Raw genomic sequence first — 23,508 nt, forward strand, 5'->3', positions numbered from 1 at the left:
CTCGAACTTCCAGGCTGCTGAGAGGCAGGAAAGTTATGCAGCTTCCTGTCTGAATGAAGGTGAAGCGAAGGGTAAGTCCACACAGGGATAAAAAACCTGTGGCTGGCCCAGGTCAGCTGACTCAGGCTCACGGGGCTAACAATTGCTGTGCAGACATTTGGGCTCGGTCCCAAGCCTGAATGTTTACACAGCAATGTTTAGCCTCGCAAGCACCAGCTGTGCTGTGCTGCAGGTCTTTTACCCCCCTGTAGGCATACCCTGTGTGTCAGATGGGCAATGGTTTTCTTCCAGTAAATCACCCCAGGGTTCACTTATTCCCAACGTTGAATGCCTTTTGTGTTCATAGGATGCTCTACCTAAGATGGACCTTTCAACTAGGGCGATCCCAGCCAGATCCTGGCACATGCGCTACGTGCAACTATTAAACAAAAAGAAAAGGAGTACTTGTGGCACCTTAGAGACTAACCAATTTATTTGAGCATGAGCTTTCGTGAGCTACAGCTCACTTCATCAGATGTAAGAGCTGTAGCTCACGAAAGCTCATGCTCAAATAAATTGGTTAGTCTCTAAGGTGCCACAAGTACTCCTTTTCTTTCAACTAGGGCGATCCCAGCCAGATCCTGGCACATGCGCTACGTGCAACTATTAAACAAAAAGCTCTTTCGGTCTTAAGCTTGCTCATGCCTCTTGTCCCTAGTGAAACGCATGTGGCATGACAGCGTTTAACCCTGGATTATCCCTGCTCTCGTTGTGTCCCTGACACTCTTCAAGAAGCTCAGGATGCCTGAGCCACCAGTGCCCCTCTCTTGTAATGACGAAGGCGGGTTAATCTGAAGGCTACCCGCCCAATGGCTTGGTTTTCCTTTCTTGGCTTTGGCATTAGCAGCTGCTGTGGTGATGTACTTGGTGACAATAGCAATGTGATAGGTTCTCAAGTCCACCAGGGCGGACACACACTGGTTGTAAGCTATGCGTAGCTTTTCATTTCCAGCGGACAGTATATGTTGCTTCAGTGAAGGGGCAGAATGGATTTCTTCTATGAAGGCCCTGTGGTGGGGTGGCATGTAGTCCCTCATCCTGTGTAGAAATGCAGCTGGAAAAGACCAAGAAAGGAAGAGGTGAATCACTTAGCCAAAGATAGGAGGGGGGAGGTATTAATTATTAAAGCTAATCTTGACAATTCCCAGGGAATACTTTAATATCGGGACCTGCGTAACATCTAACCTGCTATGATTCGTTCTAGAGTGCTTCCGACAGGTGCTCTCCTGATCTTCCCCAAAATACCCTGCCAGCGGGTCTCAACCCTGACCTGCCAAGCGCTTGCTGATGTGTCCGAGCAGAGAATGCCAGCTGTGTAGAATTGACATGGATCAATAAGGGACTAGCTTGAAACCCACCCAGCACTTTTGCATTTGTGACCTAAGTCAGATTTGTCTGCAGATCCCAAGCATAGAAAACAGGCCCATATTCCCAGCTGCACCCAGAACTCCCATCCATGGCTTCCCAGTAGCCACAGATCTTGGTAGGGAAGGTCGTGTCGGAGTTTCTGTCTGCCCCTTGACAGTAGTAGTGATAGTGACTTGCTCTATAGCCTAAGAGGGCAACTGGTGACCACTCTTTTTTTTTCCGGGCCTGGAGGCTCTTAATCAGTGGCACCTTACAGTATCCATCCTATTGATCCTGTTGCAACTCTACTCAAATTACAGAGCACACTAGAGACCCGTGATGTAGTATGGTCTCTCTTCACAAATGCATGTGGCTAAATATCCCCAGTGAGTAATATTGGCTCTTATACCAAGAAATATATCCCTAATAAACCAAGTGCATGCAATAAATCTGGAGAGATCCTGTAGTTCATTTAGCCTTGCTTAAGACTAAAGCACTATCGCTTTCCATTCTTTATGTTCTTTCAAGGTATATCTGTGTAAATGGGGGAAAATAATAAAGCGAATTAAAAACATTTAAGTGCCTTTAAAAAAACTGATAAACATAAATTGCTGTTTTCAGCATGAGCATATTTGTAAGAGGCCCTCTTTATAGTTCAGATAAGCAAATGAAAAATCACTTTGAGTATGTTCAGCTCAAATCTGCTCAGATTTTAGAAAAGTCTCTAGTAAAACTCTGCTCTTTAATACTTCACTCTGGTAGCATGCTTCATAGTGCTTTGCACGGTTGGAAAGCCTCAGCATCTCTATTCTACACATGGGGAAACTGAGGCCGGGGCACACTGTCATTTGGTTACAGAGCTAGAAAACGAATCCAAGAGTTTCAGGTCCTGAGGGTGAAATTCAGCCCAAGGCCAATGCGCCACTGCCCTCCTCAAAGGAGGGCTTAAAGCCAACTTAAGGGGGGTGTTGGATTGTAGGTGGAACTCTGGAAGGGGTGAATTCCACCCAGTGTGCATTTCCCAGCCTGCCTTCAGAGGCTGAAGAGTTGCTGGTGCTGAGACGGTGTTCATGTCTCACTGAAACCAGGGCAGCACAAACCTCCAGCATATGTGTACAATACTTTTCCATCTTTGCTGCTTCTCATTCCTCATGCATCCTGTTGATCTCCATGGGGCAGGGCCATCAAGTCGTGCATCAAGCCCTTTATTCACAACATGTACAGGAAGCTTTACTTCCCCTCGCAAGAGAATAGGACTAACTGGAATGTGAAAAGAACCACCCCCCTAACCCCAATACTGCAGCGCACCACTAGGGTTACATATTTAACCCCAAAGCCATTGGGCACTCCTAGCCCACGTGTCCCCATTTCAGTTCCTAGTTAGGCTAATTATAACGTGTACATGCGGGGGGTGAGTTGATGTTACTGACAGCATCTGCACTCTTGCGCTTCCTGCCAGTGCTGTGTCCATCTATAACCTAGACAGACCTGTTTGGTTTGAATTAGTCTATTAAGTAGGGCATGCCTTTGGGATTTGGTAATGGGGCTGCCAGAACCTGGGTTTAATAGACATCCTCCCACAATGTATTGAAGGGAACTTCTTCCCAGCTGACACAGAAGCAGGTGGATTTTGAGACAGTCTGATTGACACATGGCTTTATCCATTTGTAAATATACCTGATACAGAGCCACACCCATCTGCTTAAACAAATGAGCAAAGTTTTGTTTGACTTACTGCTTTCCTTGCTATGACGAATTGCTAATAACTCATCGAAGACATGAAGTACTGTGCTCTGTGCTGCGCTCCCTCCAGAATATGACATGGGCTCATCAGAAACTCCTTCATATATCAGCCCTCCTGGCATTGCTGGGTTATCTTTCCACCTTTAATGAGAGTGCAAGGCAGTAAGAAATGGTGCTTCAGTGAGCTAAGAACGCTGCGTTCGATAAACAGGGCAAGACTTCAAAATGCTGTCCCTACACAGGCCAGATGGAGTAAATCCTCCTAGGTCTGCCTCCTACATCATCATCTTGGGGCTAACCCTCTTTTCAAGTCAAGTTCTCAAATGTTAATATATTACACGGGAAGAAACTGAACATAAGATGTGTGTGTAACAACAAGTTCTTCTCATGCTTCATCCTTCGATACTTCCCTTCCCCATCCTGTGTGTGTGTGTGGTCATCCCGTGCCATGGCAAGTGTAACACAGATTGCAGTGTCTCAGATTAGGGACCTGTCATTTCCCTGTAAAGTGATATGCACGACTGTGCTGCATGAGAAATGAATACAACAAACCAACAGCAGCAATACTGATTAAAAATATAACCCATCCATCCCCTCTCAAGACAATTCAGCAGGAGAAATAGGTGATGGTACTGAGGATAAGCCATCCAAGACCGCTGCATAATCCTTGTACACCATCCAGAGCTGTCGTCGTCTGCTGGGTTAAATGCCGCAGAAAACGCCCTCTGGCTAGAAGAGCGCCGTGTGAGCGTCTGCTGACGCTCCTGCTGTGCGCTTGTTTGTAAACCGTCCTTTAGAACCTTCGGTAGCCAGATGCTGGAGATGCTCATGAGATCAGCAATGCCTATTTTAAGCCGTTTGTTAACAATTGCGTGAAGCAGAATGACGACCGCTCAGATTTTCTCGGCTGCCTGGAATACTCAGGAGAAGCATCAAACTTGCGCAAGGCTACAGTGTGGGGGGGAGAAGGGTCTCTAATGAAACAGGATTTCTATAAAATAATATTTTGGCAGTGATCAGTATGGTGGTAAGCATTTTAGCAAGATAAACTCTTGGCTCCTAAGATTTTAATTCCATTCTGTATAGTTCTTTAGGAATTAAAAGGGGTATGGCTTTTTAAAGGGGGTGTGTGTGTATTCCTCAGCAACAGAACATATAATTGCAAGGAGCAAGCTCTCAAGGTAATAGGCAGGGATTGGGCACTCAATTCTCATTAACCTCCAGGGCAGTTACTCTGAAATGGCTGTGTAGTGGTCTTAAAATGTAACCTTAATTGTCTCAGATACCAAGAGCGTCCTTGTTCATTGTAGTAGCCCACTGGACTGCTGCATAATCGTGATCGATCCATTCCATGGTTTTGAAACCAACCTCTCTCCCTGGTAATCTCTCTATTTCTCCTTTTAATTTACAGTGCAGAGCTTACAGCTTTGCTATGAGCTAAAATTTTCTAAATGACTCTACCTCAGCATTGAATCTTGAAATGTCGTCATGGCCGCTAGACTAGGCGGCAAGGGGGAATTATTAAAAGATACAAAGGGCAGTTAGGCTCCTGACTAACCCCCCTGCCCCTGACTTTCAATGGGGAGCTGGAAACCTCCTCCTTCATTCCTTGTAGCAGGGACTTGTCTTGCTTTCCTATAAAGCACCAGTGTTTCCTATAAACACTGACTATGCGATAGTGTGAACCATGGTAGTGGAAAGCATACAGGCTCTGCTGCCTGAAAACAAAATTGTAGTGGTACCATCCAAGCCCCATCACCGTTGCTGGGAAACTTGTGTTTGGTTTTGCTAAAAGGAAAATAATAGCAAAACAACATTGCTGTATTATTCTCAGATCTGCTGGGTTAGGAGAGCATTTGAGGCAGATATTCCGAAGTCCTAAAAGTTCTGTTCTTTTCTTTTTGTCACCTTTCCTTTAGCATAATGATTCCTCTGGATACAGAGTAGGGACAACTTTCGTTTCCTGGAATGGAGTGCAGGGTTTTACCTTTATGTAATGTAATTCTCCTACCCTCACAAAAAACACTAGTCTTCAGCAAACCAATAAACTGGCCAGTCGTCTTTTTTTCCTGATCTGACATGCTTTTTTCCACCACTCCTCCAAACCCTGCAGTGTTTGCTTTATGCATCGCATGTTTACAAATGCTAAAAGCTCTGAATGAATGGAAAGGGGTAGGGGCAGGAATCAGGATTCTGGAAATAACTGTGCCCTGCCCTGAAAATGTCTCCTGGCTTCTGAAGAGTGGATATATTTAGCTGTTTATACTATTAAAATGTTGCAATTTTGGGGTTTCAGTTAGGTGTCTGGGGCTGACCGTCCCCCTGACGTTAACTTCCAGGAGCAGCTGTTATACAAATCTAAGAGGGAAACTAGTTTTATCATCAAACTTTCAGTTATTTTAGCTCTCCCAGAAATACATTTTATAGTAACCTCCAGTCCTGTGAAGTTTATAACAAAGGTTGTCAGCCTGCTTTAAACTCTGTTCAAGACCAGGTCAGTTTTGATGGAAAACTGAAGAAAATTTAAGATGCAGCAGGCCTTTACACTCGGGAACACTGACACCTGTTTTAAAATTAGAAACCCCCAAATAACACTGATATTAGAATAACTTTGGGGGTTCTGAGCTCTCCAAGTGAGGATCTGGCATGACAAAGGCGTTTTGAATGAGACTTCAGTTATTCCTGAGATTTTTGTTGTTGTTGCTTTACACACCTGAGTGGTGATCATTAATGAGCGGCATCCTGTTAAAACAGTGGCAAAGTAATTTGTTGTGATTCCATGGAGAACAGCAGAAGAGACCTACTGACCTTCCAGCAATGTCTACAGAGACATTGTATAGAGAGAGACTATATAGCACAAGGTCAGGAAGAGAGAACTGAAAGTGTGTAGATTGTAATCTCTTTGGGGCAGGGACTGTTGTTTTGTTCAGAAGGACAATGGGGCCCTGTTCTGTGACTAGGGCTCTGACGCGGTACAAATAATTTAACAATGTGTCCAACAAATAAACACCCATCTCCCAGGGTTGCTAGCTGGGTCAAGAACTTTTCATGATCCATTTCCATATGATTGATACTAACAATGTTCATGGTGCAGAAAACACCTGGGGGTGGGCTGGTCTTTTGAAAGGCAGGGACAGATCCTGGGAAAGGCAGAGGAGGAATTCTGACCAGGCGCTGTGTTGTGCTGTGCTCTCTTGCTGATACAGGCTCCTGTGACCACTGTCTCCATATATGAGAAGTTTAGGATTGGGGCAGGGTGGAACACACCTGAGTCCGGGGACCTCTTCATCCCGTGCGTTCGGCTGGCCCAGCGTGGATAAAGTAAACAAAAAATTCCCTTCCCAAAAGAGGGCTCTGAGGCAGTACAAATAATTTTACTGCCTCATGTCTAGGCACAAGGGCGTCGCTCACTATAACCTGCGTTATCCCTGCTGCACAAGAGAGACTATGGCAGGTGATGTACCTACATTAGGGCTGCCTTCCTCCAACAGCCTCCTCTCTACCCTTGGGAATTGCTGACATGATCGTTCCAGAGGGAAATGCGCACCACGTACTTACCCAGACAGAAAGATCCGAATCACGGCATAAAATATTGCTGGATCCACATGGTCTAGGAAAGAAATCAAAGTGTGATGTTACTCCAAGCCAATAGCAGTTACTTCTGCATCAGCCTTCTCCCATCTCTTCCTTCTCAGTCTGAGCAAGAAATGCCCTGAATCTTTAGAAAAACAACTTGCGGAGGAGGCTGGAATGCTGTGCCCTGCCACCATCCCCCTCCCAAATGTGACCTGGCCCTTTAATGCTCCCGTGAGCTTCATTCGTGGTACTTAATGTTCACTTGAAATAAAGGAACTCCAGGTACTGGGAGCTGTTGCACCACGTGACTGGCTGATGTAGCAAAATTAGGCTGTCTCTGGCCAAGACCTCAGCAGCTTAGGCTGTTGCTCATATTGTTATATGGATTCTTCCCTGAGTGCTCTGATGTTGGCTCTGCCATCTTGCTGAGACCTCAGTACCATCCCTCTGCCTTGGCCCCCACTGGCTGAGAGCTGGAAATGCTCTCAAGGGCAGGTTTCCACCATATGGACCCATTTAGTTCTGTCACCGTGGCTGCCTGTGCACATCGCAAACACGCTTCGCGCAGAAAACGTGCTCTCCCCACCTAAGCACGTCATGGTAACTTCACTTGAAACAAATGCATTGCAGCGTCTATGGCCTGTCTGTGTTCCTTGGTGATGCAGGATCACGCTGCTGCTGCTGGCAAAGTCTGATTACAGCGTGAGGGTGGAGAATCACAGAGGGTTCAGAGGTCAGTGCAGCTAACATTACTCCCCACTGTACTTGTATATCAATAATGGAGAGGAGGGGGCATGAGCGTCTGGTAAAGCCAGGAGCTGTTGTATTTAAAAAACTGGTCATTTATAAGGATGTGGAATAACAGAGGTGCAGTCTGAACTCCTCCCACACTGAGACCAATGGAACTCCCATGAAGAGCGCCACGTTGTCCACCATGGGGATGTGAAAGCTGGGTTCTAATCCTGGTTTGGGCCCTAACTGGCTGCTGTATCTCAGACAACTAACAGTAGCTGTGTGTTCCTTTCTGTAAAATAGTCTTCTGCTTCACAAAAAAATGTGTAGGGACATGATTTGAGATCCCTGGGTAGAAAGTGCCATGTTATTAAGCATTCACTCCTCTGGAATTCCCTATTTCCATACCAGGGGACAGACGCCCGACTAACCGTTCACTCTGGTTAAGCAAGGCTGGTCACAGCAGTTCTGGAATCAGAGGGGAGTTGAAGAGCAGTGAGAGGCTTTTCAGTGTTGCTGCTCTGATTGTGTCTCACAACTCCCTCGATTTTTCATTCGGGACTCTTGCTGAGCAATACAGACATACACACATCCCTGCACTGTCCTGGGAATATCTGTCTTGCATTTGATTTTTCTCCAAGCCATGACACCTGCAGCCCCGTCCCTGCCTAGAGTCTTTCTACTCTGTGTGCAAATGTGTTTCCACTCCTGTATCCCAATGAATTAATGTTTGTGCCGTGATCTAAAGACAGCTAAGTGTGAAGCAGTAGCATTACCGTGCATCCGTTTCAAAGCGTCGCTCATCTCTTTAATGGCCTTGGCCAGCTCTTGCAGGGCCTTATGCAGGGCCTCTTTGTCAGGCTGCAGGATGGCATTACCTGCCTGAACAACTGCCTGTAAGAGAACGGTGGAAGAGCTGTGATGTATTGGAGCAACTTGGGTTTATGTGCCCTCGGTGTGCCTCTGGGCACGCTGCCCCCTCTCTTTCATTGGGACAGGCTCTCCTTATCTTATTGGCTCATCCTGAGCTCACCTGGCAGGGCTTTCTCACCTTGCCATGGTAAGAGAAACCGAAGCAAACTGCCACCATGCTAGAAGGTGCAGATTGTTCTAAATTCTGACCCCTGAAACACTGGCAGATGCTGGGACAGGATCTCCCAAAGCAAAGCACAGGAGAGATGGTGGTTCTGTGCCCATCCGTGCCCCCAACACAGGATTGCACAATAACTCCAGATGTGACTTCCCGACCAGTGGCAGGCATTGGTCTCCATGGCTGTGTTTGCAACATTCTCTGTTTATCAACAGCACAGGGGAACGTGGGCAGTAGCAGTGCAAGCATCCGTATACGACGTTCTACACTAACACAGAGAGAACCTTCCCCTGGGGGAATACCTGCTAGGCAAGTGCATTCTACATATCCTATTCAGTTGTTTGCCGAGACTGCTAACAAAGTGGCCTATGTCTTCTGAGAACAGCCACCCCTCCTCTTCCGGTGAGCAGCCATTTGTCAGGCTGGGGTACTACAGATCTGGGCCCTTCATCTTTATCTTCTGTTTAATTCCTAATAAATCTGACTCTGATTGGATTGTGTTGACTGCAGGCCAGACCACCTTTGTTCAACAGACTCTTTTTTGACAATAGTCCATTCCACTGATACCTCTGAAGCGACCTCCTATCCGCTTTGCCTATGCCTGCAGATCTGAGTGAATTGCATCGGGAGTTGTAAACATTAAGAGAAATGTTTGTCTGCCCAGGATGGCACCATATGAGTTGTACTGTACCTTAATCCCCGGCGCTGCTGCCTTCTCAACAAGGAGGGTAACTAGAATGAATCCTCTCAAACTCTCCCCTCCGGGCAGGGAAAAGATGGTGTCCAGATTCCTTTAAGGATGATGATTTTTGAAATCACATAACGTGTGGAGATTAAAACACACAAATTCTAGGAATAAGACTAACTGGCCCTTCGCGCTCCCTCCACCTCACTGCTCTGAAGTGCAGTCAGCCAGGTTCTAGCCAGACCCTGCAATACAAGTGTTTTGCACTAGCTTTGGTCAGGCTCTAGTACACTACAAACCTTGCTGCTGGGTAGGTAGCAGTGTGGGGATATAGAACACCTTCCTCCTCTTAATCCCTTTCCCCAGCCACCACATCAGGATTGGGGAGAGGATGCCACACACTGAGAACCCACCTGAATTTTTCAAGTCTTTAGGCACTCAGAGTGGAAGACATCTGCATTGTAGAAGGCAGCACCTGCCTCCTATGCAAATTGCAAGTGGCTTGTACGTCCTACTCCCAGCCCCTCAGATCAAAATGGGGCATGTAGGGTCTGATTTTCTTTCAAAGGAGCTCCGTACCCCACATGCACCCAATGAGCTGAGTCCATCTCCACAATCCATACCTCTGTGCGAAAGATCACAGCTGTAGTCTGGTTTACAGAAGTCTGGGGGTCACATAGAAGCCACCCAGCTGCTGCTATGGGGCATTGGCATTCCTCTGCCCAGGAGTGAGCTGTTACGTTGTGCTCGTGTAGCAGGAGACAGATGTAAACTAAAAAGAGCCCTGAGGTGATGGAGCAAATAATTGAATTGAAACAAAGCTAATACAGTTAAAAAATAAATAAGCATATTAGATACTTACTCTATTTCCAAAGGGCTACAGGAGTTTCAGGTATTGACAGCAAAAGTGCGAGAAAAGGAAACAGGAATAACAAATCACTATATAGAAATGGAATCCATTACCAAAGATATGTGTACTTCAGAATGAGATCTTGTCCTAACACTGATGTTAACAGTAATGTGGCTCTGGCTCCTGTTTTTTCCATGTGCGCACACCACCTCCCCCCTCAATTGATAAAGAACTGGACTCTCACACCAAACCTGAAAAGATCTTTGTAGGGAATATTTATCTTTCATGCCAGCCAGGCTCAGAATGGAGTAAGAAAGGGAAGATTTTAAAGGACTATCAAAATGTCAGAGCTAAAATCTAAATGGACAAAAATGGTCTCAAACCTTCCTACTAGATTGACCAATGGTTGCATTTGTGCCGATTTGATACCTAACACAACCACTTTAATAACTCGATTTCGGTCTGTCCAGCTGTAGATTTCATTGTTCTTACATTTACCCACTAAGATTCTTTTTCTTCCAGTTCACTAGCACAAAATCCGCGTGGACCAGGATAGGAGGCAGCCCAAGCATCTGTGAGATCTCCCAGTAGGGAACAGCAAGGTTTCGTGGCAGAAGCTGGAAGACACAAACTTGTGCTTACTCATTTTCTCCTGAAAATGATCCAGTTGGAATGTTCGATGTAGCAGGCTCCTAGTCAGCAGGGAGCCAGGGACACACTGACCAGCATGCTCTGGTCTCAGACCCCAAGAGTACATCTATGCTGCAAAAAAAGGAGTGTTCTTAACTTGGGTTTAAGTAGCAAGGAAGACGCAGCAACTTGGGTTAAAGTTAAAGCCTGCAGGGAAGCTGGGGTTTGAACTCAAGCTGCCAACCTGAATGAAAAGCCGAGTTGCCATGTCTTTGCTGCTATTGGAACCCAAGGTAAGAAGGTTCCTTTTTCTGCAGTGTAGACGAACCCTCGAGCTGCACTTTGCTATTGATGCTGACTGATGTCAGGTAAGCTCAGAGCTTTGTACCTGTCAATATTGCAAGCAGTTCCCAGCTCAGCATGGACTTTCCAGCCCTCTGCAGGTACAAACATTTTACCTGAAGGGGGCCATTCTGCTGCCTATTCTGGTAGCATTTATCTGAAAAAAGCAAATCCTTCTTGGCTTCAAAGAGCAAATCTGTTTTGGTGCAGCTTTTACCTTGACGGTCTCCTCCTCGCCTTCTTGCCAAACAAACCCCATCGTGATGAAGCTCAGTGCCAGGTGGGCCAAGTGCAGCTCTCTGTGCCCTTTTAGATGCTGACTGCTCAGCTGGGGCATCTGCCAACAAGAAACTTGTGAATAAAGGCATTTTTTAGTGGTAAAAATTACCACCACCAAAGATCTCAATGCACCTGGCCAATTCCCAATGCCTTGTGGAGATATTCTCCTCCCATAAAGCGAGGCACCGACGCAAAGTAATTTGCCTTGCATCACAAAACAAGTCAGTCTGAGCTCAGAACAGGACCCAGGCATCCTGATGCCCATCCCTATGCTCTGTCACATCTGTGAAATATCCTTGCCGCCATCAACACACACGGCTTCTCTGCTCTGCTCTGGCTTTTCTTCTTTCTGCCTTACAACAGGGCTTATTACACTGATGGAACTTCTCATTTGTAGCACTATTATATGGTAACCCCCCTGGTCTGTTTAGAGCAGCGGCTCTCAACCTTTCCAGACTGATTTCTCTTGTGTACCCCGAGTTTCACCTCACTTAAAATCTACTTGCTTACAAAATCAGCCATAAAAAGACAAGTGTCACAGCACACTTACTGTAAAATTGCTTCTTGTCTCGTTTTTACCATATAGTTACAAAATAAACCAACTGGAATATAAATATTGTACTTACATTTCAGTGTATACTATATAGAGCAGTATAGACAAGTCATTGTCTGAAATTTTAGTTTGTACTGACTTAGCTAGTGCTTTTTATGTAGCCCTGTTGTTAAACTAGGCAAATACCTAGATAAGCTGATGTACCCACTGGAAGACCTCTGCATACCCCGGTTGAGAACCACTGTTTTAGAGAAGCTTTGCAGAAGGGTGTTTTTCCCTCTCACATCTAGTCTTTTAAAAAAAAAAAAATCACTGAGAGCTAATTTGAGATTAAAGGTGCTGTAGCAAAGCTCTAGATGCAGGAATCTGGAATAGTTTCACGTTATGATTAACTCCCAACCTATGTACTTTCTAGCTGAAATGATGAGTTCCGGCCCATCTTTGTGCTTTACCTCTAGTGACACCTGAAGAAAATCTCTCTGTATTACACACTGTATAGGAGAAGCTGTTTTTTTAATTTAACTTTTCTCCCCTTTTGGTTTTTTGAATCCCTATATGTCAGGATCTGTGTTTTCCTAAATGTTTGTGTGTAGCTTCATTTGAAGATGAAGCTCCAGTTCTGCGGAGGTGACTGGCACCAACATTAATTTGAGGTTAATCCCTAAGAATCTTTAATCCTCTACTTGAATTCTATAGGTACCTTGTAAACTTGTGAACGGAGCTGATGGCTCTGGATCAGGTGAGGCAGGTTGTTGGCAATCTCCATCCAAGGCCTGTAGGGAATAGGGAGTTCACTCTAGAACAGACAAAAGGCCTTAAATCATCAAACAAGTCTGTTAGGAGCTGGCACAATTAAAAAGTCACTGGCTGGATCTCCCCACCGAGCCCTAATTTGATGGGCAAGTTCATGATTGGTGTAGTGATGGCTGCTATGCGGCAGGAATGAGGGGCATTTGCAGAGTTCGGGGAGGCAGGACTGCAGGGTGGGATTGACAGGCATGACTGGTAGAGCTGCATGTTCAGGAGGGAGTCCAAGACTGGAGTAACAGGCAACTGAAGCGTATCTGAGGAATTGTGCTGGATGCTTGCAAAGTGCCTCACCGGGCAATATCTGGCCTGCGTCCTCTTTCTTCTTGTTAAATACTGTGGTGCTTAAAAAGAGCAGTGAGGTAGAGGGAGGGGTGTGTGTGTGATTTTTCTGAGGGGAAACAAAGCTGCCTTTCTTCCATTGGGGAATCCTGATCCTATCACGGTGTTTTGTATCCACTGATTTTCATGAAGAATAATTCCCTTTGGGGCCACATGGCTTTTATATTTTATCTGGGATCAATGTAAACTAAGTGGCTATTTAATTGTGTGGGATCTGAACAGGATGAAGGTCTAATGGAGTTTTTTTTTTTCTGCTTTTAAAAACTTCACTTTAATGACCCACTGATGTGAAACAAATCCCTTGTTCTCTCACCCCTTTGCCTCCAGTGATCGCAGGCAAGGTAAAGGAGAGGACAGGCTCATTTCCTGATGTTGCCCAGTGTCACTCCTGTTACTTCTGCCTTCCCCGAATTCTAAGGCATTTCCCTCTTCCTTGCAGGGGGGACCCAGACAGCGTGGTACTAGCTGACTTGCAATCAGTTTAGATTGGCTTCTTTTCCTCCTTCGTTCAAGGACGGTTGATGGAATTTAAAACACACAGACACAAAGTAGGGAGTGTGTTGTGGAGGTGCCCAGCAGGTAGGGAGGGGTGTTCCCCATGGAGCCAGTGGGGGAGTATGGGGCTATTTTAGGATTCCCCCAATGTCAGTCTCTTCCATGGCCGTTAAATTAGAATCAAGACTTGCTTTTTCTTTTAAAGCACAAATGGAGTTTCTCACTGCTCTCCTGAGAGTGAGGCTTTATTTGGGAATAGCAAAGAGACTCATATGAAAAACTGAGTCACAATTTGGCTGCACTACTGAGCTGAGGTTAGCCAGCTTCTGAAAACTACCGCTCAGCTCAGCTGAGCTCCCTGCATAATCCAACCCCTCTGATGTGCCTGGCCAGCCATTATGGTGCACAAGACATTCAGGATGTGTTCTCTCTGGGGATGGGTGGGGAACTTTTACATTATCTTTTATGTGCCAAAAGGGAGAGAAAATGAGCTACTTCTGAAAGTACTTTTGTGGTGATTAGCGGCCTGCAATGAGCAGATGGGGCAGAGGAGCTGGCTTGAATTGAATGGTTTGTTTTTCTGGTATTGCTGAGCACTTTCCAAACAGAAACGAGCAGAGTCCCTGCACGGGGAATATATAACTTCCTCCCCAGCAGAGATGCACACACCAAGGGGGCCACTTTGTTAGTGATTACGTATATAATTATGATTACATTACCATAGCAGCATATTGTAGCTTGGCTCTAAAACAGTCACTCGCCATGAGATGCAGACAAAGAACAGGCTCGAGCAGGCAGCAATCCTTGCATTGGGAGCTGTTTGGCTGTGACACGTTCAACGTCACAGCTAACACGGTACTGACAAACGCCAAGCGTTCAAAAGCTGAGTCAGGCCCCGGGTGGTTTAAAAAGAACCCAATATTTTAAGAAATCTCATGGTTTTATTGGCTTTTATATGGGTCACTTGTTTAGACTTACTCTGCAAAGCTTTTGTTGCTGTTGTTGTTTTTTTAATGACAGATTCTTGTGTAGTAACATGTCTCTGAGAACAGCATGTGAGGGAAATGGAGCCGCTCTGTAATAATGGTTGAACCATGTATGTTGACCTAGTTATTGGGATATTACTAATGACTACATCAGCTTAGATTAATGAGGAGGACTGTAAGAAAACAGAATGGCTCAAGATAAGCCACCCCTTGGTAAACACTTGTGGGTTCTTGAGAGATGATGGTTGAACTATTAACTTTGAAGAGTGACATCCTGGCTCCAGGCATCTTACAAAACGGGTTTTGATGAGCAGGGCCAAAGCCTGGAAACCAGATGATCAAAAGGGCTGTGGCAGTTTAAAAAGGGAGCCTGAGAGGGGGAGTGGTTGTTTGTCTAGGCGGAACCAGACTGATACATAGGACCAGTTGATGTGCCTGAAGAAGTGAGGTCTGCTTCGGGGATAGTTAAGCCTTTTGGTAAGATAAACGGGTAGAGACACTCTCTCTCTCTCTCTCTCTCTCTTCCTTTAAAATCCCTTTTCTCTAAGTGCTTTGTTCTCGCTGCAAAATAAACAATCTTGTGGTTTTCAGAAGGCTGTCTCCAAAGGGGCGTGGGTGTTCATAGAAACATAGGGCTGGAAGGGACCTCTGAGGCAAGTCATCAAGTCCAGCCCCCTGCGCTGAGGCAGGGCCAAGTAAAGCTAGACCATCTCTGACAGGTGTGTGTCCGACCTGTTCTTAAAAAGCTCTAGAATAGGGAGGTTGTTCAGTCCCCATCATTGGAGCCTAACTTCCCTCGTAGGTTAGATATTAGGAATAACCTTCTAATACATCTCCCTTGCTGCAGTTTAAGCCTATTAGTTCTTTATTTTTTCTTTGGACATGGAGAACAGATGATCCCCATCCCCTTTGACAGCCCTTCAAATACGTTAAGACTCTCTTGTCTCCCCTCAGCTGCCTTTTCTCAAGACTAAACATGGCCAGTTTTTTAACCTTTCCTCATAGGTCAGGTTTTCTAAACCTTTTATCATTTCTGTTGCTTTTCTCTCCAATTTGTCCATGTCTTTCCTAATGTGCTGTCTCAGTGTGTGCAGAAGGCAATCAATCCTGCTGTTCTGGCATTTCACTATCTGTGGAACATGGTCTTTTTCCAGCTTGGAAGGAACTGGAATGTCAGTTACCATCCTAATGACTGTAAATACAATGACTTTTAAGGCCTGATCCTGCCAGATTCTGAGCAGGTGAAGCCAGTGGGATTGTCAGTAATTAGCATTAGAATTTTGTAGGATTGGGCCTTTTAAGTGCTGGCACTGTGATTTAAACAAGTGTAGCTTAATATCAAATAGCTTGTGTAGTCTGTATCCTGTTTCTCAGCATTTTACTGAATAATCTTGAATTGATTTCTTGGCATCCCTGCAAGCTTCTGCTCAAGGAGTGCCATTTATAATTTTGCTGTCACTTTTTAAAAAGGATTAAAGCTGAAAGTCTGTATTCTAAAGCTCACTCTCCCCTGTACTCAGACTCACGAACAACCTGTAAATACAAGATCAATTCTTTGGTGTCTTTCATTTCCCCTCTCCTCGCAGCTTGCTCCTGGCACTTTTATTGCTTTTTAAGAATTAGAATGTTATCCTCTATCTAATTTGCTTTAAATATTTAAGCAAAAAACAAATTGTATTTGTGTATAAATAAATATTAGTAAATGAGTGAATTACAAATAATTGCTACAGAATAAGACAACTGCCCACCAACCCCTCTCTTTGAAGGTGTTGCGTTTCCCTTGACATGAATGTCTCGTATAGAGAGAGAGTCCCTACCAGAGGATTTGGAAGAAGGAATCCATAATCTTCAGAAAGCTGAAATCTTCTTAAAGTAAAAAGCAGTGGTTTCTCCTCATTTTCGCTATTAATCTCCATCGTTAGAGAGCTGAACTCTGCCTCAGTCTGGGAAAGTAGAACCTACTGCATAAGAGAGGGTTCAGACTCTATCTGGGCGCTGGCCCTGCTGTAGGAAGCATCAAATAAGCACACTTGTAATGTGCTGAGTAAGTGAAGCATTTTCCCTGGAATCCAGAGGTAGCAAACCTTTGTGCTGGGCGTAGAATCCTCAATGACCAGTGGGTCTGAGTAAACATGAATAAAGGTTGCTGATAAGGCAGTGTGCGGAGCAAACTCTAATCTAATCAACATCCCCTTACAGAAAAGTCCCGAAAGAGAGGTTTTCCTTCTCTGTTAAGATGTGTGTTTTCTGGATACTCCTGTGGAATTCAATAAAGAGCTCTAGACTGACTTGGGAAACTTATTAAAAATATCACTCTAAATCCCCACAGATTTTAATGGGGGGGGGGGGGGAGAGGAGGATATCTACCAAGCCTTATTGGGTTAATTCCAATTAAATCCAATTGGACTCTTCCAGAAGGTCAATGTCCATTTGTAACAAAAAATGAACCCATCAGAGAAGGCGCGTGTCTCCATTGCACTAAGGTGCTTGTCGTTTCCTATGCTGTAGTAAAAGATGGCCTGTAGTTGATGGCGGCAATGACTTGCAAGTCGCATCCTCTGATCTGCAGCCAGTGCGGTCTCCAGACACTGCAGTTTCCAATAAATAAAGAAGTGCACCTTATATATGCATGTTACCATCCTAGCTATGTCAGTATAGGGGGATGCATACACTCTGTGCTGTGTGGATGAGTGGAAGGCCAGGAGCGTGTGTGTATCAAGAATGCCTGGGGACGATCTCTGCTGGCTGAGCATTAGCACTGTGATACGGGTAGCCGGTGTGAAGCCAGGAGAGAGGGAGACCTAGAATGGGAATGCATAAAGTTTGAATCACTAGACGGTTTTAAGCAGGCCCTTTGCTTACTGCATCCTAGGCCGCCAGAAAGTGGTTTAAGGATCTGGCCTTGAATAAAAAGGATCACATCCTTGGCTTGAACTTCTGAGTGGTGGTGCAGGGAGACAATGTTGCATTGTGATGTGCACAGGGCTGGCAAGATAAGCAGGTCAGGCTGGGTCAGTGGTTGCAAGGGAGACCTCCTGAGGGACCCTGGACTTCCTTTGGAAATGATATTGGTGATCAAATAGGCAGGCAATTCCCTGCTCTGAGTCAGCTCTGCCTGCCTGCCCCGTTAGTCACCTCAGCTGAGGGTCCACCCGTTCATGCTCTGATGTAAGATCCCGAGGCATGTTCCATTGTAGGCAACTATGTTCTGCTTCTCCCTAGCCATGCCCCTGTGCTCCAGCCTTGGATACAAGAGTCCCCTCCCCTCCTTTGAGTGGCTGTCGTGCAGGACTGGGCTGGGCAGCAGCTGCTGAGTTTCAGGGTGTAGGAGTGTTCTCAGGGAACTGCCTGGGAAAGGAGTGCAAAGCCTCTCGCTCCTCTCTTAACTTAGACCCTACCCCCGCCTTGTAGGAAACCACCATGCCCTGCGGCCTCTGTTCATGTTAACTTGTGTCCGTTGCAGTCCCCACTGTGCTGCTGTTGTCCTGAAAATCTGACCCATGTGGCTCCCGCAGTCTGCTCTGCAAAACCGGGTTCTGTAGCGCTGCCTTTCCTGTGTCTCCTGGGTGCTCTTTCTGATAATGGCCGAGGGGGGTTTCAAATACTTCCCCTCCTCCTCCTCCCACACAGCAGTCAACACAGCTGCTACTGCTGGCTGAGGGCTGTGGTCACTACCTATACGCACACATGCCAGTGGAATGGCCAGCAGCCCTGCCTTCAATTTCCTCCCCCACGCTCCAGTGCACATGAGCTACAGGATCTGGGAACCCTGCCTTCCCTCTGCTACACAGCAAACCTACGCTTGTGCTTGCTGTGGCCAGAGCAGGACTTCCCCTGCGTGGAGCCACAACCCCAGTGAACCAGCTTATTTCAGCCCATCGTGCGGAAGGTGAGGTCCTAGCGAGAGAAACTGTGCACACTTCTCCATTGCACATAGGTTGCCTGTGGCTCTGCAACTGGGCACCTTAGATATTCAAGTCTGTCCTATTACTGGTCTTGGCTCTAACTCCACAGAGCAAGACTCTCTCTTCCTCTGGCTGTGCAGACAGCACCTGTAGGGGTCATGAAGTTTGGGACTAGATCCTTTGGTGAGTGTAAATTGGCATTGCTGCATGGGCTTAGCTGGATTTACACAAGCCGAGGGTCTAGCCCTTGGTATCTACGTTTTAACTCCCAAATAATTACCCCACAGGGACTCTGAGCATGTTCTGGGCTATTGGAGTTACATGGACTCATGAGGACACTAAACTAGCATCACACCATGTTCATCTCCCATAGGAAAAGGGAGAGCAGGTTCTGTCTTATTTAAATAATAATAATAAAAAAGGTAGAACAAAGGACTATTTATCTTCAAGCTTCCTCTTGCTGTCTAGAATGTGATGGGTCCCAGTGGTAACTGTTGCATTGTTAAGGAGATCTACACCCCACTGGGGGAGAGTGGGGGCGTTGTTTTATTATTATTATGTGTTGCGGTAGCACCTAGAAGCCCTGACTGAGATCGGGGGCCCACTGGGCTGTGCACTGCACACACGCATAGTGAGACAGTCCCAGCCCCGAAGAGCGCTCACACTGTAAATACAGAAACCAGACAAAAGGTGGGAGAGGAAAAGGAGGCACAGAGAGGAAGTGACTTGTCTGAGGTCACAGAGCAGGTCGGGGGCAGAGCCACTGCAATAACTTAAACAGAAGTTATGGGCTTGAAGCGGAAATTACCAGGTGAGGTTCTCTGGTCTGGGTTTTATACAGGAGGTCAGACTAGATGATCATAAGAGTTCCTACTGGACTTGAAGTCAATGAACCTAGGTTGCCGGACTCCTAGCCTGGTGCCCCCATCTACTGACCCAAGCAGCCTTTCCTCGGGTTGCAGGAGCTTTTAATCCAGCTCAGACACTGCACTGGAATGAAAAACCAGAAGTGACCATGATGCTAGGTACAGATCCTGTCTGTGCTGATTCCTGTTGGCTATTGTTCCAGCAAGGCCCACGGTTCCCTTCAAGCAACCCTTGACACCAGCCAGGCAGGAAGAGTGCTAAAGAATTTTGTTCTCTTCTCCAAAGGGAACAATGTATGCTGTACTAAGCACAGGCTGTATCTTAGTCTCTGTGCTTCGACAAGGTGCTGCTGATTTACCTTGGCTGTGCCAAGGATGATATTAGCACATAAGTTAATGGAAACGAAAACTGAAGCTGCTGTCACAAAAAAAGCACATCACAGCAGGGAATAAAATAAGTGACATGAAACATGTATTATGAAATTAAGGATTTCTTTCAGGTTCCAGCTAACTTCCCAATGATTAAATGTATGCTAATGTTATGATTTTGCCAATGCCAAATAGAGCATAAGATCCTAATGACTGTTTTAATTTGCATTAGTAAATTACATGCTGCTAATATGCTTGTCACTGAGCACAATATGCATCTGTACCTACTGCATGCACCCAGCCAAACAAACAGGTATTTATGGGAGGGTCATTAGAATAAGGCTCTGTTGATTTCCAGGCTAATTGTTTCAGTGATACATGGGAACAAAACTCCCTGCCCACTAGGTGGTTAATGCAGACAAGACTAAGCCTACTGTCTGATTAGGCAAATAAGACCAGACCCAGTAAACCATAAAGAGCCCAAGCAAACTCTCTACCTAAGTGCAGTCCTGCTCAACATGTCGCCCACGGATAGTCACCCTTTTTCCTGTAGGGCTGGGGACTTGTCCTAACTGAATATGAAAGCTCAGAGCAAAAACATTTAAAATCCTTCCTTCATTGTGTTCAGTCCCTGCTTTTCCTTCTCAGTTCAGCCCAGCTCTTTCTCCATAGCTTCTCTGCTGGGAACACTTAAAATCGCCTAGAGTTTGTCAGCATTACTGGGCTCATTTCTATAAACTTTCCATGGAAAGCCACCAAAGGACGGGGAGCCAGGACTCCTGGGGTTCTCTGCTGGTTCTGCCATGGAGTGGCGCTGTGCATGACAGACCTGGGCGAGTCAATTTGGCCCCTAAAGCTGGCTATCCAAGTTTGACTATTCAGGTCCTTATGCCTCTGGCCAAATTTTTTAAACTATCTGCCTCTGCAAAACGAGAATATTACATATGCCTCCTGTGGACTGACTGAGGGCACTTTCCCACAGAGCCCCAGCCTGCAAGTAAGGCCAAGAAACTCTGCTTCCCCCGGCTCTTAAAGTGACAGCTTGTGATTCCAACACAGTCCTCAGTACATCAGACCTCACATCTACTTCAGGTGGCTAAGTAAGTTCCTCATGTGAAAAGATAATGCAACAAACACAGGGAAAGCGTAACTTCCATCTCTGGCTTAGAATGTGGTTTCATGACGAGCCCATGGTATGGTTGGGGTTCTTATCTCAGCACAGCTTACTGAGTCAGTTTGCCCTTGGAAAGGGGGCCTTAGGGTACACACCAAATGCTGAGCTCTTGGGAAAATCTGGCCCTACGTGGCTTGTCCAGGGTCCTGCAGGAGGTTGGTGGTAAAAGTGGAATTAGAACCCAGGGGTTGTGGCTTCACGCCTAGCTCTGAACCACAAGACCATCATGACTCTGGCCATGAGTCAGCACCTGCTTGATGCTTTGGTGGGGATTTCCTGAAGTGATTCCTGCCCTTATGAATCAGACATCCTCTTGTCGTTCCCCAGCCCCCACAGCCACAGGGTGTACAAGTGCATTGATCTGAAATCTGAACTGTGCCTCAGTGGGGAGGAACTGAGCATCCACTGCGCTTTATCCCTGTTAGAGAATGGCCTCCACAGCCCCGACAGGCAATGTGGGGGTTAGGTCAGCTGATGTCTGCCCCAGACCGGAAGTTCTCCAGGCTCTGCCGAGCAGTGGCCAGAGCTGCTGTTGGTGGCTTTTCATAACCACGACGGATGTTCAGCTTGCTGCAGCTGCAATGGCTTTTGGTTGCCCTGGAGGCATTTCTCTAAGCTGCAGCTGCATCCTCAACTGATGGGCTCTCAACAGGGTGCACGGCACCTGCTGCCGCTTGGGGTTCCTGGCAGACGAGTTTTGAGACACGGTTTGCAGAAGCTGGTCGGGTATTGCTGGGGGAATGTCGGTCCATTTCCCAGGCCTGTGAATAGGCACTCCTGTCATGCAATACCCTGGCGTATGGCTTTGCCTCAACTGCCTCCATCTCCTCCTCACGCTCACTCCCGGCTCATGTTCCAGACAGGGTTGGTTTCTCAGCTCTGGCTGAATGATGGGGGATCTGAGAGGCAGTTCTCCTTGCCCCAGGCCACTTCTGGCCGCCTCTTCGGTAGTTTCTAAACCTCCTGTAGCTTCACAGCTAGGAAATGGATTTTCCTATCCCCTCCCTGCTTCTCTGTGGTTCACAAATGATCTGGGTTCACCTTACGCTGATCCTGAGACGGCATACATACCCTGGGGAGGGCAAGCAGGCAGAGGAGGGGTCTGCACCCAGAAGACTAAGGACCGCTTTAATTTCCTGGCAGGGCTCAGCCCCTAGGCAGCTCCTTGGGATCCATGCTGGACTAGGGTCCTATCTGGGTGCCTTATCTCCCCCCACCCCACCAGGTTGGTGGGCAAGCGGCAGGTCCCTGGGGTTGTGGGCATCTTGCACCCCTGCAACTAACCTGCTCCCCTACAAGCCAGAGTAACCGGAGGCCAGATACAGACCCAAGTATTTAGCAACTTGCGTTATAACTTTCTTCCCCTTGCGGCTTTTCAGCCTGTTTGCACTTCCTCCTTTTGGGGGATTCACAAATATCACCTGAGTGCGGGGGAAGTTAGAGCTGGAAGCAACGTGTCTGCCCCAAGCTGGGGTTGTTGAGAACAGAGCTCTAATAACTGCCAGGTGGGAAGGGGAGTGAAATGTGCCACGACCAAGATGCCATATGTAAGACAGAGGTACAGAGCACTGCACTTTCCTGCCACTCCCCGGTGCGATGAGTGTGCATGGCTCTTTACACCATCGATATAAATACAGCAAACCCATGGCTTTCGATATTGGTTGTAATGTCTGGATTGTCCTTACCCATGTTGCAAAGGGTGCAGTTGCCATTCAGGGGCACCAGCCGGTCCTCATGGCTTCAGTGGATGCTCCCTCCATGCACCCATCTGCAGTGGTCCACAGATCAGGCTGGGTGCTGCCTTCCTGCTCCCCTTGACACTAGAGGAGAAGGCCCAATCCTTCCCCATGCCCCGGCAGTCCCATCCCATCTCAGGGTCGTGGCTAACACGAGGCTGACAGCAACAGGAAAGGGGCCCATCCGATTGTGCCGTCACCATGGCCTAGTCAGTGTGTTAACACCGTTGCCCCTGCTCAGTGAGCTGTGCCTTTCGGGTGGTGTCTCTGACGACTTTGAGAAAGCGCATGAACCCTGTCCCACCGGTTCCCCTTTCTGAGAGCACTGACGTGCCCTCGTGGACACAGCCCCCGAGCTGCTGCTGCTCTGCTCGGCACCTCCCGGCCGGGATGGTGATGTACTTGGTGGCGATCTGTATGTGATAGCTCCGTAGATCCACCAGCGCCAACACGCACTTGTTGAAAGCTGCACGCAGGCCTGCGTCTCCTGTTGCCAGGACAAACTGCCGGAGGGACGGGCCAGAAGCTAGGGTCTGAATGAAGGCCCTGTGAGCTGCTGGCATGTAATCCCTCATGCAACCGAGGTACTCTGCCGAGAACCCTGCAACAGCAAGGTAAGAGCATTAGTTTGGGCGATGCAGTAAAAGAGAGCTCGGCACTGTCCCCCACTAAAGAAAAGGTGCTGGGCCAAAACGGTGGTGGTGGTTCCCCAGCTCAGCCCTGCTCTGCCTCCACGCGGTGTGACCCACATCGCTCCTCTGAGTCATTTACAAAAGCTAATGTAAATGGGTGACTGACTCTCCCAACTCCAGTGCCCTGCTCTAAACTCTTACCCCGGGAAGTGACTGCACTATTGCTGAAGTACCGATTCCCCCTGAAAACTAGAGCAGCAGTGGGCTCGGACAGAGTTTGGCCCTTCGGAGTTACGTGGGCCAGGCAGCCGGCAAGTGGGGTGTGCGCAC

At 47.0% G+C, this 23,508-nt stretch overlaps 2 protein-coding genes and 1 long non-coding RNA gene across 11 annotated transcripts in view; 1 reads left to right on the forward strand and 2 right to left on the reverse strand.

The window, feature by feature from the left end:
* Positions 1-23,508, forward strand: part of LOC125626421 (uncharacterized) — a 170,085-nt gene that overhangs the window by 123,744 nt on the left and 22,833 nt on the right. The gene's annotated exons all lie outside the window — the stretch shown is intronic.
* IDO2 (indoleamine 2,3-dioxygenase 2) lies at positions 568-22,623 on the reverse strand. Of its 2 annotated transcripts, none has more exons than XM_048829354.2 (10): positions 22,496-22,623; positions 12,567-12,662; positions 11,252-11,371; positions 10,561-10,679; positions 10,075-10,089; positions 9,219-9,318; positions 8,214-8,331; positions 6,688-6,739; positions 3,122-3,270; positions 568-1,093 (listed from the first exon to the last, which is right to left on the reverse strand). In XM_048829354.2, exons 1-10 carry the CDS (start codon positions 22,520-22,522, stop codon positions 723-725), a joined length of 1,167 nt encoding a protein of 388 aa, XP_048685311.1. In that variant the 5' UTR covers positions 22,523-22,623; the 3' UTR covers positions 568-722. The 2 variants fall into 2 exon arrangements, with proteins under 2 accessions (XP_048685311.1, XP_048685312.1); XM_048829355.2 differs by lacking the exon at positions 22,496-22,623 and adding an exon at positions 16,314-19,626.
* IDO1 (indoleamine 2,3-dioxygenase 1) overlaps positions 19,718-23,508 on the reverse strand; it is a 65,211-nt gene continuing 61,420 nt past the window's right edge. For all 8 annotated transcript variants that reach the window (XM_075123467.1, XM_048829350.2, XM_048829349.2 and 5 more), the window contains one exon: positions 19,718-23,147. In XM_075123467.1, the coding sequence (XP_074979568.1) occupies positions 22,765-23,147 (383 nt within the window). In that variant the 3' untranslated portion in view covers positions 19,718-22,764. The remainder of the gene's footprint in view (positions 23,148-23,508) is intronic.

Source organism: Caretta caretta, chromosome 26 (genome assembly GCF_965140235.1).
Source record: "Caretta caretta isolate rCarCar2 chromosome 26, rCarCar1.hap1, whole genome shotgun sequence".
Classification (NCBI taxonomy): domain Eukaryota; kingdom Metazoa; phylum Chordata; order Testudines; family Cheloniidae; genus Caretta; species Caretta caretta.